This window comes from Archocentrus centrarchus, chromosome 1 (genome assembly GCF_007364275.1).
Source record: "Archocentrus centrarchus isolate MPI-CPG fArcCen1 chromosome 1, fArcCen1, whole genome shotgun sequence".
Taxonomy (NCBI): domain Eukaryota; kingdom Metazoa; phylum Chordata; class Actinopteri; order Cichliformes; family Cichlidae; genus Archocentrus; species Archocentrus centrarchus.
In genome coordinates this window covers 33,821,945-33,833,342 of record NC_044346.1, presented here as the reverse complement: position 1 = coordinate 33,833,342, position 11,398 = coordinate 33,821,945, and the positions used below count along the sequence as shown (strand labels likewise).

General features: G+C 40.2%; 2 protein-coding genes across 2 annotated transcripts; both read right to left on the bottom strand.

The window, feature by feature from the left end:
* Positions 1-5,139: 5,139 nt before the first annotated feature.
* hmx4 (H6 family homeobox 4) lies at positions 5,140-6,649 on the bottom strand. The gene is made up of 2 exons (XM_030738153.1): positions 6,296-6,649; positions 5,140-6,143 (listed from the first exon to the last, which is right to left on the bottom strand). The coding sequence occupies exons 1-2, from the start codon at positions 6,507-6,509 to the stop codon at positions 5,569-5,571; spliced, it is 789 nt and encodes a 262-aa protein (XP_030594013.1). The 5' UTR covers positions 6,510-6,649; the 3' UTR covers positions 5,140-5,568.
* A 1,500-nt stretch (positions 6,650-8,149) lies between these two features.
* hmx1 (H6 family homeobox 1) lies at positions 8,150-11,014 on the bottom strand. The gene is made up of 2 exons (XM_030737955.1): positions 10,415-11,014; positions 8,150-9,106 (listed from the first exon to the last, which is right to left on the bottom strand). The coding sequence occupies exons 1-2, from the start codon at positions 10,698-10,700 to the stop codon at positions 8,484-8,486; spliced, it is 909 nt and encodes a 302-aa protein (XP_030593815.1). The 5' UTR covers positions 10,701-11,014; the 3' UTR covers positions 8,150-8,483.
* Positions 11,015-11,398: the final 384 nt, after the last annotated feature.

Genomic DNA, 11,398 nt, shown 5'->3' with positions numbered 1-11,398 from the left:
CATAGTAGAGCTCATTCTCTTGGGTTATGGATAAGTGTTGATGCCCCCGCCCTCACTCAAAGATGTCCCCCCAGACTCAGAATATCCCTCTTCTATCTTTTGTCCTTTTCCTCCTTCCTTCTCCTCTTTCCTCTGCCTTTATCCCTCCATCGTACCTATTGATTGGCCTATAATGTGTTTTCAGTGGTAGATTAATGGCACATTATCCTGACAAGGGTGTGTGAGGGGACAGGACGTGAGGGAGAGTGTTAGAGATGATGCTCTTTTTAATTGATATACTTTGTGTGTGTGTGTGTGTGTGTGTGTGTGTGTGTGTGTGTGTGTGTGTGTGTGTGTGTGTGTGTGTGTTATGAAACAGAACCATTAAATTAAAAACAAAAAAAAAGCTTACATATTTTAACATATTTATTTCAAAATAAAAGTACTATTTTAATGAATTGAACAAAGGAAAAACCTCCTCCTCCTCCACTGAGGTCTGCTCAGGCGATGGGAAAACATGAAAACAGAGAAAGAATAAACAAAAAATGAAGAAAATAAAATAGCGAAACCAAGAGGTCTGAGTCAAGTGCTATAACCACTGCATCACCCTGCCACCCTGGAGGTAAAACTGTTAACAAATTGTAAGAAATGTGCATCGCTTAGGTCTGCTGTAGAGTATGTGTAGTGTTGGACAATCAGTTGCTTGTACCACTTCTGTGTTCCTTACTCAAAAACATTTATATAACCACAGTATGGACTGCTACAATAATGCTAACAAAAAAAAAAAAAACATGACCTGTGAGTCGTTTTGTTTGGTTTTTATTTATATACAAATACATGCATAAAAACATTTGTATTAGCATTGGCCATAGTTTGAATATAGCACAAATTATCAAATGATAACAAACCAACATGCTATCCTAAAATTATGAATATTATGGTAAGCACCTGAATATTAGTGTTGTCACTGTATTAGAGCGCTGACTGTGGAACTCTCTCCCGCCTGACATCCGTAATATTGACTCTCTCCCTGTCTTCAAAGCACAACTCAGAACTCACCTGTTTAAGATAGCCTACTCACTTTAGTTCCCGGGTCATTTGATTTTTATTTATTTTCTGTGCTTTTATGTGATTGTTGTTTTTATTTCTGTAAAGTGTCCTTGGGTGTTTGAAAGGCACTTACAAATAAAATGTATTGTTATTATTATTATTATTATTATTATTACTGTAAGCATAGTGTGCTGAAACTGCTATCTAAGCACCTGCGTGCAGTGACTCACAGAGCAGCTACTTCAGCTGTTGAGTCTGGCAGAAGACCAAACAAGCAAGAACGACTAAGAACGAACACACAAAATGAAAAACAGCATATACTCTAATCCACATCGTTCTTGTTAGCTGCTTTTTAAAAGTGTAGTATACATTTCACAGTGTTAATGTGAACTTAAAACATGGCCATTGTCCAGTGCAGTTCATTTAAATTTGAGTATTTTCACTCTTGAACTCAGCTTGCCTGTTGTTTTCTTTTTTTGGAGACCTTCCAAAGTGGTCTTGTCCTCTCTCATCCCTGCACTCTCTCACCTTTTATCTCTGTCTTTGTATCATTTGCTTTTATCTCAGTTCATCCCCTTTGGCATCATTCAATTTCCTCAAGCAATTTGCATTATGGAGTGTGTGTGTGTGGGGGGTCTAAATAAGCAGATCAATAGGCCATCAAACAGTCTTTAAGTGTGACACATACACAGATCTTGAGTCTCAGATTTCCAACTCTAACTAATAGCCTTGTTGTTTACTTTACAATGTGCTGTGTCATGAAGTTTTGGTGTAGGGTTGCCCTGCAGTGCATTGGGACTCCCCGGGGATTCTATTTGCAGGCCTTACAGTGCTGAGTAATGCTGGAGTGCGCAAATACAAATTCTCGTTTACACACTATGAACACTTTGTCTCCAAATAATGTTTTTCTCGCGTGTTCTTTCCCCATATGGAAAACATTTGTGGCAAATTCATACACCACTGGCCTGTGGAGGCTGAAATAGAGCTTTGATTAAAACAAAACCAAAAAAATCTCCCATGTGAAATCTTTTGGTGACGGTCTTTTCTGTACGTTAGTGGATGGTTTATCCCATCATCTTGGACGATGACCTTTGTCAGCTGACAGGGAAAGGTCAACAGAGGTTAGAGTAATGGGCGAGCTAAGAAAGGGGCCCCCACGTAGTCATGCAGGAAGGAGCTGCCAGAGTTTTACACAGGCATAATGTGCACACACACATACACACACACTTGGAGTTGCTCTCCATCCAACAGAGACAGCACTTCCTTCCTTGACCAGACAGACCTCGGCTATAGAGAGGCACAGACCCATGCAGCAATACAAATGTGATCGTAGTTTTTCCAACACAAACACACACTCATCAACTGGTTCTGAGTGATCTCTCCCTCTCCCCCCACCATCTCTTTCAGTGTTACGCACTCTCCTGCTCAGTCCCTCTCATTCAGTCATAGTCGCACACAGTCAGGCTTCAGTGCACAGATTACTGTGATGAGCTGTGACAGGGTAAGAGGCGAGAGGGAAGCACAGTCAGAATGGGAGAAGAGGACGGAGTGACAAAATTAAGAGAGCACAGTGGTGGAAGCAATTAACACTTCTTATGACAAGTATTGAGCTAAATTTGTGCATTTATGTATGTGACACATAACAAATCAAGTAAACATCAAAATGTTTACCTTTTTCTCTGTCCATCGGCTGAAAACCTCGGTGCCTTTAAGATGCTATGATCTTCTCCATTAACTATGGCTTAAATGTTAATAATATATCATTTGGCCACACCTCATATCTTGACAGTCCACCGTCATGTCTGAGCTGGTAGCTGCTGGGGATTGTGGGTACTGAGCAGTGTGACTCTACAGCAGCTCTGAAACACGAGACAGCCTGCCAGACACAACAGGCCTCTTTTCTTCGGCGAATATACACACACACACACACACGCACACGCACACACATGCACACACACAGTCAATGAATTCCATGTCTGAATCACACACAATGATAGATGTGAATGCCTCTGAGATTTCTTTATTTGCCACAGAGGATCAGTTATGAACACATTTCAGCCCGTCTTTTTCTTAAGTAGCTTCATGTTCAAAAATATGTGATTATACCTTCATAGTATAGATTGTATAGACTGTATTGATTGGCCTAAATTGTACCGAGTAATCTATACTGTGGTATTAAAAGTGTGCAGATTAAGTGTTTTGGCAAAGTGTGGTGGTGGGGTCAAAGGGCATTACTGATAAGGTTAGCTCACTTAAAAAAAAAAGAAAAAAAAAAAAGGTTAGTTCACTTTCAATACCGTCAATGCAGAAAGTGAATGTTTATTATTGGGAAAAATATCATTACTCTTTTGACAAATGATCATTTTCAGTTACATTTTGTTCTCTTCTCTTGCCTGTGACAGATCGCTTAGTCTAAGTTGAGCGCATTATGCTCGTGGCACACGGAGGTTGGAAAGACTCCCTGCAGGCATCAGTGAAATATCAAATTATCTTTGGTCTTGGGAAAATCATAAGGTTTCAGACATCACAGCATTACCCTGTGAAACACCGTCACAATAATATATTTTGCAGGCAAGTGTTATGTCTCTTTTAAGTAAACATGCAGTAAACACAAATTCAGTAAGAACGTTATACACTGTTTTGTCCCTTAAGTATTTTTTACAAAATGTTTTTCCTGTCAAAGAGGAAAATAATTAGACTGTGTTGGATCATACTGTTAGGTTTATCACAATGCATAGTTTATATTCTGAATATGCAGCTAGAAAAAAATGTTATTAGTTGCAGTTAGGGCTCATTTTACTTTCCCTTTTTATTTTCATTCTTGTTAGCAGATAGCCTTGTTTCTGATTTTGGTAAGGTGCATTAACCCACTCTGGAGTCCTGGGTGTATTTCCACAGCAGAGTCCCAAATATCCCTTTGGCAATACAGCTGACACGAAAGAAGCTAACTCATAAGGAAAGAGCCTTGACTCGGCTTCACATGAGTGGGAGCAAAGCTTTCCATTGTGTACACTTTAAATTATGCTGAAGATATGTGTACATTGGTCTTTGGCTGTGGTACAACAGCACAGTGAGCAGTGGTCAGAGGAGAGTTTTAGGTAGGCTTTCTCTCACAACAAAGTAGGAAATGAGGAGGAGGCTTCACCTCCTATCTGCCTCTGTCAACTCTACATTTATGGATTCAGAGTCCTCCAAAATATTTTAGTGTCTCAGCAAGTAACAGGATTAGTCTCATATTATTGCTCTTCTGATCTAGCATGTTGTATAAGCATCCAAATATTTTTTACCTGCAAAGTTAGAATGGGATCAGTCTCGTCTCTTGTCTGAATGTGTAACCACTTCCTGTGTGAGTTTTTTTTTTTTTCTTGAGGTATAACAGAATTACCCCATTTCATTTACTATAATGTGTAGTTACATCTCCAATATGCCATTTTCCATTCAGTTGCAGAATACAAATATACTTTTAAAAATCTTTTCCCCAGATATACTGTTACTACTCTGTGTATGGTCTTTTATGCTTCGATCTTATAATAATATTCAGCTGAGTATCAACTACTTTACTCCAAATTTAATAAACAGATTATTTTTGTTAGTATGCCACTATTTTGCTTAAGCCTTGTTCTTTTGCAGATAGAGAGGTTGGCGTAGAGTTAAGACCTATTAGATGAGCGAGCATGGTGTGATATAAAACAGCTTTACAGAGGCCACATCTTTAGATTTTTGTAAGACTTAAGTTTTTTGCAATGTTTTTCTGTTCAGTCAGTCAGTCCTACAGAATCCACATAATAAAGATATTAACAAAACTACTGTCTGGAATAATTAACAGACCACTGCATCCATAGTATTTACAGTTTTGTGTAACAATATACAATTTATGTCTGAAACACAAAGGTCACCTCCAAATACTAAATCAATTCTGTAAAATATTTCTTTAAGATATTTTAATTACAGTTTCAATAAAAGGTGTAATGAGCCCATAGGCAAATGTGGAATAAAGTAAGAATGGTAAAATATTTAAAAAAAAAAAAAAAAAAAAAAAAAAAAAAAGCAAAAAACATGCGTAAAACAGAATAAAATGTTAATTACATTCATTTAAATACAAGTAATTCAAAATTCATTTATGATATAGGAAATGCATGCAAATCGGGTATAGTAATTTCTTTGGTGACTTAGGCTGCTGGATATGCTGTTGTTAATAATAATAATAATAATAATGTAAACAATAAAATTATCTAAGATGTACTGTTTTAGGCCTCCCTCCGGCTATCATTAGCGTAGCCTGAGAATTATCTGTACAGGGCTATGTGTAACAGTAGGTTTCGTGTCAGGCCTATACAAAACTCATAGCTGACTGAAAATAAATAATACTGAATCCGCTTATTTGTGTGTGATATGTAACCACTCCTCTGCCACTGTAGTTGCAGTCTTAATCAAGTTAAGGCCGCAGGGCCGACTCCTCCATCTAGACCACGTTAAATGCTTGAAACTTGGCAACAGACCATTAAAGTGTCTCTTTCACGTGGAGAATTATTAAAACCATCATACGTCCCCGTCATACAGGCTGAAGTACTTGCTGGCGTTTGAGAAGCAGAGGTAAGGCGTGCTACTTCCCGGGTATACTACGGGCAGGGGCACGGGCAGCAGGCATCTCCCCAGCAGGTTGCTTTCTTTGTACAAAGCCGGGAGCTGCCCCACCACCACAGGCTTTCCGGTCTCGGGGAAATCGCTAACTGGTCCTTCGATTTCGTTCGAGATTTGCCGTTTCAATTTATTCCTGCGGTTCTGAAACCATATTTTTACCTGGGTCTCCGTGAGCTGCAAGGAACTGGCAAGGCAAGCGCGCTCTGCGCTACTCAGATAACGTTTCATGTCAAAGGTAGACTCCAGCTGAAAAATCTGTCTCTTGGAAAAAATAGTGCGTGTTTTCTTTTTCGTTATCATTTTGCTCTTTTTGGCTGGGCTCCCTCCTTTGTGGAGGTCTGTGGCTGCGGTGGGGGAGCTGCTGTCATCACAACTGCTGTCCCCGCTCTCGAAGCGCGCCTCCGTCACCTTCCTCTGGCTCCCGCGGCTGATGGTGACCGTTTCCGTTGATCCGCTACGGTCTGTGATCAACTCTGCAATAGAATTAAACTTTGGTTAACCTACTGTGGTTATTACTCAAATTTTGCTGTCGCACAGACCTAAAACTGGACTACTGACGTATGCGAGCTGTGCGTAATGATGAACACAGATGACACATCTCCATAAATTCGCTCAAACCTCTTACCACTTTCGTTCAGTCCGTCCGGGTTTTGCCTCGGCTGAGTTCTTTTCTCTTCGTGGTGGAAATTGTCTTTACGCATCGTCGTGGCCAGTTCATCCTGCGATCCGGCGGAGTGACAAGTATCACAGTTACTGCCGCTTGTCTTGAGGTTAAGGATGCTGTCAATTGTGAATTTTAGAGAGGCGGCCGGGCGACGTGGTGCTTCTACTTTGTTCATATTCTCAAAGGCGTTAGTCCCCTTTTGTTTACTTCCTCGAGTCTACTCACCCTTAACTCTAAATCGGGACGTTAATCTCACCACTTCGTCTCGATTCACCATAGCAGCAGCCACTGAGCAGTCCCTGCTGGGCTGTCTATGCTCTGTTTGCGTCGCTGCTACACACGCAGGATGGAGCGCTTTGTTCTCGCTGATTGGTCCAAAGAAACGTTTAGCAGGGACCAATAACAGCGCGGGAATGAGAGGGAAAGGGAGGGCAGGAAAGCCCCCCCCCCTCCAAACACACACACACACACACACAAAAAGAAAAGCTTACTCCCCCTCATGCAGCTGCTGCGAGGAGAACCGTCCGAAGCCCTGCAGGGATTCCCCAGGATAATCAAGCAGTTTAATTTCACTATTCACACCAAATACAGTAGGCTATGTACGCTGAGACACCATGCGCAGTTGAAGTGGCTTTGACTGTAGTTTGCAATCCCTCCGTTTTGTGAAATGGGCCACGCAGCATCTTCAATATGATTTGCCTGTCTCGAGCTTTAAGCATTTGTCACCTTGCCTCGGCTGAGTTCTTTTCTCTTCGTGGTGGAAATTGTCTAAGCATTTGTCACCTTAAGATCAAGGGCAGAACCGGGTTATAGTAGTAGCATTCGGGTGTGTGTGTGTGTGTATATATATATATATATATATATATATATATATATATATATATATATATATATATATATATATATAAAATATAATGTGTGTGTGTGTGTGTATATATATAGTGTGTGTGTGTGTGTGTGTGGCTTGTTGCATTTTCGGTAGCTTTAATTAAACAGTTTAAATTAACAAGGTTAAATGTTATAAGCTGCTACATTTTTGTAATTACTGTTTACTTTATTGCTGATGGCTACATTTTTCTTATTACAAGGCGCTCCAAATGTATCTAAAAATAAAGGTTTAGGTCTTATCTTACATGAAAATTGCACTTTATCTCTGTTACTGTATTTCTTTTGCATATACCATATATATATATATATATATATATATATATATATATATATATATATATATATATATATATATATATATATATATACATTGCCATTTTGCAATTTTTAAATAGACCCTATCCCCTTTCAGAAATTTCAATTAAGTTGTTAAAACATGTTTTTACATGTGACTTTTTTTAGCCATTACTTCACTTTCTCTAAAATTACACAACTTTTCAGATAGCATTTCCGTAGGATGACTTTCTTGGCTGTAGTGCACTTTCGTATTCCGTTATTGCCTACTTTTACGCCGTTATTATGGAATAGTTATCAATTACATGTTGTAATTATAGAAATGTTGTATATAATGCTATAATAGATGTAGTTTGTATAGCTACAAGCTTGTAGTTTCAGTAGCGTGCATAGTTTCCTTTTGGAAGCAAACTAAACGCTACTAAACTTCAAAAACTGCGCACATTTTTTTTTTTTAATTTCTGCAAAAGACACACAGGTTCTTACTATCCTTGTAATGTGGATTCACTCATTTTTGTATATACATAGGAGTGCGACCCTGCATGTTTATGATTTTAGCAGAAATAAGGAACATACATTTTAGGTCACATGTATGTTTACAAACAACACAAATGCTTATAGTTTGTGCTAGTTTTTTATTATTATTTATTCATGAGGTGAAAAAGTGACAGTTGGAAAAATGTGTGACTTTAAATACAAAAGTGTGCATTTGAATATACAGTATTCATCTTCGGACTCAGCTGCCCCAGAGGCCTTGCTATGTTTGACTGTATTATAGTTCTTACAATGTCAACAGCGCACACTCTTGCTGAGGCTCATGAATATAAAGAGCGTTCGTTACTTATATGGACCCTCCGGCCCGTGTCTTTGAATGCAGACAACTTTCGGTGATGTAGGTTATTGCACAATTAACATTAACGAGGTGATTTTGTGTTATTAGCATATTAGCAGTTTGATATGTCAGTCTTTACACCAGTCCGGTGATCTGCGATCTTAGAATGGTCATTGAGTGAGCAAACGACGACAGAGGATAGCTGATGGAGCTGGAGAAACCTGCTACAGGTGGAGAAACTGGATGTCCGTTTAAGTTGAAACCCAGCGTTGCTGTGGGTGTGGGTCCCTCACGATACAGAATGGGGACCCTGACAATCCGCTGGGTAGAGTTTGGGATATGTGCAACCTCTAAATCAGCCGCCAGTTGTCTCTTCCATTTATTCCTCCGGTTCTGAAACCAGATTTTGACCTGAGTCTCTGTCAGGTGAAGAGAGGCCGCCAAACCGGCCCTCTCCGAGCTGCTCAGATACCGCTTCACATCGAAAGTGGACTCCAGCTGAAATACCTGACTGCGACTGAACACGGTTCTGGTCTTTTTTTTCCTGGCGAAAGTTGGGTCACATGAAGCGTCTCGTTCTGTACGTGCGTCAGAAGCGTTCTGCACGTCCTCCACATCGTCCGTGAGGTTGCTGTCGCCCATTTTTCTGTCGGTTTCTTCGCTGTCCTCAGTTATCGGCTCAGACACAGCTGGTGAAGCCCTGTCGCTGGTTGATATTGAACAGCATGGATCTGCTGAACTTGTACTGTCTCTTGGACCTAAAAGGAGAGAATATAACAGAAGAACTTTGCTAAAAAGGAGAATCGTACATACAGATACACATTTTCCAGATGTTCATTACCTTGGGGTAACTGGCTCATATTTGATAAATCTTGGAGGAATCGATTTATCTACCGGCATAAACAGTGATGTGCCAGAAAACGAATGGAGAAAAAAAAAAGTTGCATAAATAAAGTTTCTACCTGTTTTTAAAAAAAAATAAAAAAATAAAAACCTGTTTCTGTGTTTCGCAATACACCTCTTAAGAAAAGTTTGGATGCACGTGGAAATGTTTTGACTGGATTGCATACCACGTAACACATTCGAGGAAGCAGTTTTAGGCCCGTCCACGATACTGATGATTATAGTAAATAAGAGTGCAACAACATCTTTACAGCTTGTAACCTATTTGCTCAAATATGCTAGTAAATAAGAGTTTAGTGTGTGTATATTGATATTGACTTGGACCTTCCATTACATGTAAACTAAAAACACAGAATGGCGGTGCTGAAGTTAAAGGTATATTTGGCTGCGAACACCAAAGGGTGGGGCACTTTGTTTTGCTGTGAGGTTGCCTGTGAGTGGCACAAATGACACTGGATGTGCGTAAAAGCGTCATGTGGACGCGTAATACTACTTCGTTTCTGTTTTGGTTTGTATTCTAATTTTTTTTGTGCGTAAACTAGTGACAAGCAGCCGTGTCATCAGTGGAGGATGAATTTCAGACATGAAAACATTAAGCTTTGCATGTGTTTTACAGTTCAATAAATGTCTCGGGCTTTTTTGTCCCATAAAATATTAGCGAATGTTAATACTCTTAAAGTGCGTGTTGGCCTTCCGGAAAGTTTAGAAAGCTCGGTAAACTAAAGGTGAGGAAACGGAGAACCATAGTTACAAGTGTGGGCTTCACACCTCAGTCGCCTCCCTTTTGTTGGTTTTATCTGGGTTATATTTAATGAGCAGAGACCCAACTCGTGACGCGTCAGGTTTTTATATTATATTTTGGCTATGTTAATACATAGATGTTATTGAAAACCTGACACCAAATGAAATACGCATCCAGAAGAGTCATTAGATTATTCTGAAACACGACTTTCTATATATTTATCAAGCCAAGTGAATTTTTTTTTAAAGAAATGTATAGTAAAGCCTTATTATTATTATTATTAAGCCTTATTAATGTAAGATCATGGCTAAAATGACATATTACAGTTGTTACACGGGTGGTGTGAATTGCCTTGAGCTTAATTTAGCCATGTAATGTTTTACAGCCGTTTTCATGTGGCGTAAAACTATTCTGTACTTACTGTGTGGTGTTTCCAAAGCCGTAAAGTTGAACGCAGTCCCCTCGCGGTACCACTGCAACAATGATTCTCGGTATAGAGACTGGGATATGGAATTGATGTCGGGCATTGAAGCGCTTGTGTCGGTGTGATATGCGTTTAGTTGTGTTTCGGTGGAGATCCCTCCTCGACTTCTATCGGGCACCGACTCCTGTACATCCTGCCCCTTGCTCAGCAGATTTTCGATAAAAAACGACGATGCCCTCGCTGAAGTGGGAGCCTGGTTGACCATCAGCTTTTCATTCATCATCTATCGCTATCGCGGTGCTCTTACGCAGCGGATTCTCTTTTGATCGTGTCTTAACGCAGTCTAAAGCCCAAACAGTCATTTCAAGTGGCGCTGCTTGTGCGCTGTGTTGGGACGTGTAGTCATGGCCGAGATTGCGATCTCCTCGGTGCCCACAGGAGGAGAAGGAAACTTGATAGATGGAAGTAGCAGCATAGTGAAACGTCAAGGCAAACGATTAATGAGCGGAAGACATCCAGCGATTGGACGAGCACAATAGTAAATGGGGGGTTTCCAAGAAAAAGAGAATTACGGTCTCATGCGTCAGCCGCTGCTGCTACTCCGTGCGCGTGTGTATGGGTTCACGTCAGGGGCCGTCCCCTCGAGGTCACTCAGACAGGAGAAGACCTCTGTTCTTGAAACAGCTCTCTCTCTCTCTCTCTCTCTCTCTCTTTTTTTTTTTTTTTTGGCTCAATTAGGGTGCAAATCAAACTAAAGATCCGGCAGTCATCCTAGGGGCTCGACCCCCCCCCCCCCCCCCCCCCCCCCCTCCATTTACTGTAGAGACGGACAGTATGAAACCTGTCAAATTTAAGTAGATTCCCCTTTTTATCCAATAAGTATGCAAATAAAGACTACGTTTAATAATTTTACAGGCCCATAAAGCCGCCATTCAAAGCCTGGAAAACATTTGACAGTGACTTGCAGATGCTAATGTTTCA

What these genes read in the sequence shown, in the direction of transcription:
- hmx4 (XM_030738153.1), bottom strand. Translation starts at nt 6,509, where the DNA reads ATGAACAAAGTAGAAGCACCACGTCGCCCGGCCGCCTCTCTAAAATTC. An exon ending in GGACGGACTGAACGAAAGTG is followed by an intron (nt 6,144 to 6,295) that starts GTAAGAGGTTTG and finishes ATTCTATTGCAG; the next exon opens with AGTTGATCACAGACCGTAGC.
- hmx1 (XM_030737955.1), bottom strand. Translation starts at nt 10,700, where the DNA reads ATGATGAATGAAAAGCTGATGGTCAACCAGGCTCCCACTTCAGCGAGG. An exon ending in GGCTTTGGAAACACCACACA is followed by an intron (nt 9,107 to 10,414) that starts GTAAGTACAGAA and finishes CTCTCCTTTTAG; the next exon opens with GTCCAAGAGACAGTACAAGT.